Source organism: Neophocaena asiaeorientalis, unplaced genomic scaffold (genome assembly GCF_003031525.2).
Source record: "Neophocaena asiaeorientalis asiaeorientalis breed wild unplaced genomic scaffold, Neophocaena_asiaeorientalis_V1.1 scaffold393, whole genome shotgun sequence".
NCBI lineage: Eukaryota > Metazoa > Chordata > Mammalia > Artiodactyla > Phocoenidae > Neophocaena > Neophocaena asiaeorientalis.
Window position 1 is genome coordinate 298,511 of NW_020175123.1, and position 2,935 is coordinate 301,445.

The 2,935-nt window shown below is 46.2% G+C and overlaps 1 protein-coding gene across 1 annotated transcript in view; it reads right to left on the reverse strand.

Moving 5' to 3' along the window:
• Nucleotides 1-2,408: 2,408 nt before the first annotated feature.
• Nucleotides 2,409-2,935, reverse strand: part of LSAMP (limbic system associated membrane protein) — a 284,128-nt gene continuing 283,601 nt past the window's right edge. The window contains exon 9 of the mRNA XM_024764389.1: nt 2,409-2,525. Coding sequence (XP_024620157.1) covers nt 2,428-2,525 — 98 coding nt within the window. The 3' untranslated portion in view covers nt 2,409-2,427. The remainder of the gene's footprint in view (nt 2,526-2,935) is intronic.

Sequence of the window (2,935 nt, forward strand, 5' to 3'; positions counted from 1 at the left end):
AAACAACAGAATTCCCTAGCAGAGATTAAGATTGCTACTCAACAAGGAGATCATTACCTTCAAAGATGAGATTCATTGCAAAGAGCCTTCAATTAATAAAATCTATTAAGATAAATTTCATATTTATTTAATTTTTCTTTCTTCCTTCCTGCCCTCTTTCCTTCCATCCTCCCTCTTTTTTCCTTTTTCTTTCTCCCTCCCTGTCTTTCTGTTTCTTCCTCCCTTCCTTCCTTCCCTTTCTGATTTACAGCTACGAAGTTTCCTGTTTTACATCACATAACAGCTATTTCCCAGGTTCTAAGACTTGGTGAGGTACCACATTTGGCTCTGCTGAAATACATTCAATTACGACCTCAGTAACAATCCTCTCTCCTTTCACTAACTGAGCCATTTCCAGTGCCTCCTATCTCAGTGAAAGCAATGGTTGGTTTCCTGACAAAGATATCTACACACAGAGAGCCAGATCTCTCTGTAAGGCTTTTCCTAAGAAAATCCTTCTGGTGTGGTGGTGATGCCAAGCTTTGTGGTATGTATGTAAGTTTTGCCTAAATGATTACAAGTTTCTCAGCTCTTCTGGTTAAGAACTCACATTTCAGTGTTAATGGCGAGATGGCTCTTGTAGATGTAAACTTAAACACTATATCCCCCACTGTATCTTTTTCAGGAGACTAGAAGCCAAGACTGAGCAGGAAAGATGGAATATAATGCCGTTCCTGGTGGAGTGGCCAGCCCTAAGATAATGATGCAATACCGTGAACAGTGGTGCTGCAAACACCACCAGTGGGTGAGAAGGGAGATGATGTGGGCCACCAAATAAAGTATTAGCCTAAAATACCAGGACGGAGAGCTGCGAAGGAGCACAAGGAGGGGGTTCCTTTTTGTTATGGCTAGTGCTTTGTATTGGGGCTGTGATAGTATTTCTACCATATGAGTAGGGACCTGGGCACCTGGACTTCTCCCGCCTTGCTTATGCTTACGGTATTTTATCTGAAATAGGGAAAATTTCTGCTCAGGGAAATCCATGGGGCAAATGTAGTGTTATTTGAAGATTGGAGAGGGGGCAAACCAGGGCTGCTTAGGATCGCCAGGTGGCTCTTCATCCTTTCATTACGACTTAACACTTGGAGACCGTCCTGCTTCTGGGAATTTGCTCCACACATGCTACTCATTCCTGTGGCACAGCAGGACCAAGAGTCTGCAAAAAGCCAGGAAATACAAGAATCCCTCAGACGCGGGAAACAAGAGTGAAGTCGGTCAACCTTCTCTCTTAGGTCACCTCATACGCATCACTGATTCTTTCTGCTGTTTGCTCACCCCATCAATAGTAGGCACTTTCACTGACAGTGATAATCTGAGTGACTCTGGACTGGGTTCTGACGACTGCACTGGGAGGAAGATGAGGTTCTGCCCGGAGGCGGGGCCCAGCTTGGGCTGATACACACAGGTCCTGTGACAGCCGTGGATGGGGGAGCAGCTCTGCGCCTGGCCTCCTTCCCACCACGGCCCCAGCCCCTTGTCACAGCCGCATCTCAAGATTACGATGAGCGACAGTATCTACAGCACAATGAGTCTATGTACACATGGACCATTCCCTCGGCATGCTTTAGAGAGAGGCGCACACGCTCACACACACGTACACCCACGTTGAGAGCGAGAGACAGCACGCGCGCGCAGTGGAGAGAATTAGAATGGCACTTCCTAGCATCTGCGGCGTGACCAGTGCGGGGTGGGGGGCGGGCGGGGGAGAGTGAAGGGAAGCGGCGGTGGGAGGATAAAGGGGGCATATCCCGGACAGATGTGGGGGAGATAGAACACACTGGAGGGAAAGGAGATGGTCTTAAAAGTTGGAGAGAGAGTGGAGGCAGGAAAGCCAGGTAAGGCTCAGGGCAGGACTCCATTGATAGTCTGAATGGCTATGAGTCAGCTCAAACAAAAATCAGAATAAAATGATGATGGAAGTATAAACACCAAAGGCAAGACCTGCAAGACAGTATTTTTTCTTTCCCCACAAATGAAAAAAGATGAAGGAAGGATAAAGTGTGTGTGTGCGTGTGTGTGTGTGTGTGTGTGTGTGGTGGTGGAGGGTTAATATCCATCTGGTACTTCTTCAGTTGTCTTATTATTACAACATTGGATCTCTTTACCATGATGGAGTCTTTACACAGTATACATTTGCTTAGAAATACACATTGGTAGAACTTTTCCCACCCTGAATTATACGTCAGTTTTTATTGATGGACTTTAAAATTGTTTTAAATGTTATATTTTCTTCGTTTTCTTATTTTCCCTTTCATTTATAAACACACAAAGTTGTGAAATAAACGGTCTCCCCCCATCTCGCTCTCTCTCTCTCTCTCTCGCTCTGTATCCTGTGTGACGCATTTTTGTGTGTTTTTTTTTAATTATTATTTTTAAACTTTTATTCTGTTAACATTTGCTGAGAAGGCAGAGCAGAGACGCTGCCAGCAGCCACAGTGGTACGGCCAGACTGATGGATCCGTTTATTCCTCTCACCGACCCAGGTCCTGCAGTGCAAAAGAGAGAGAGAAAAGAGAATGGTTACATCTGGCCCACTCTATGTCACAGCTCACAGCTGACTGTGTCAGAGGTAAGACTGGGCCATGTACCAGCATCTCAAAGTCAGGGCACTTATATGCAGCCCAAGAAGGGCTCACAATCTTTTCTAAATCCTCCTTGAGCTATAAGTATTTTAAGGGTTATCTTGTGTGATGGAGGAGTGGCCTCCTCTTTGCCCAACTTCATCCTGCACGCCCTGCTCTGCACAGCACTGTGATACCAGCACTCATTAAGATTCCAAGCATCGGTGAGTGTCCTTCAGCAGCCAGACATGGGCTCCTCCAGCTGCTTCATCACAGCATCTCCATCAATAAACATGGAACCAATCTGTGACTCTCCTTTCTCGGGGCGGGGCGGG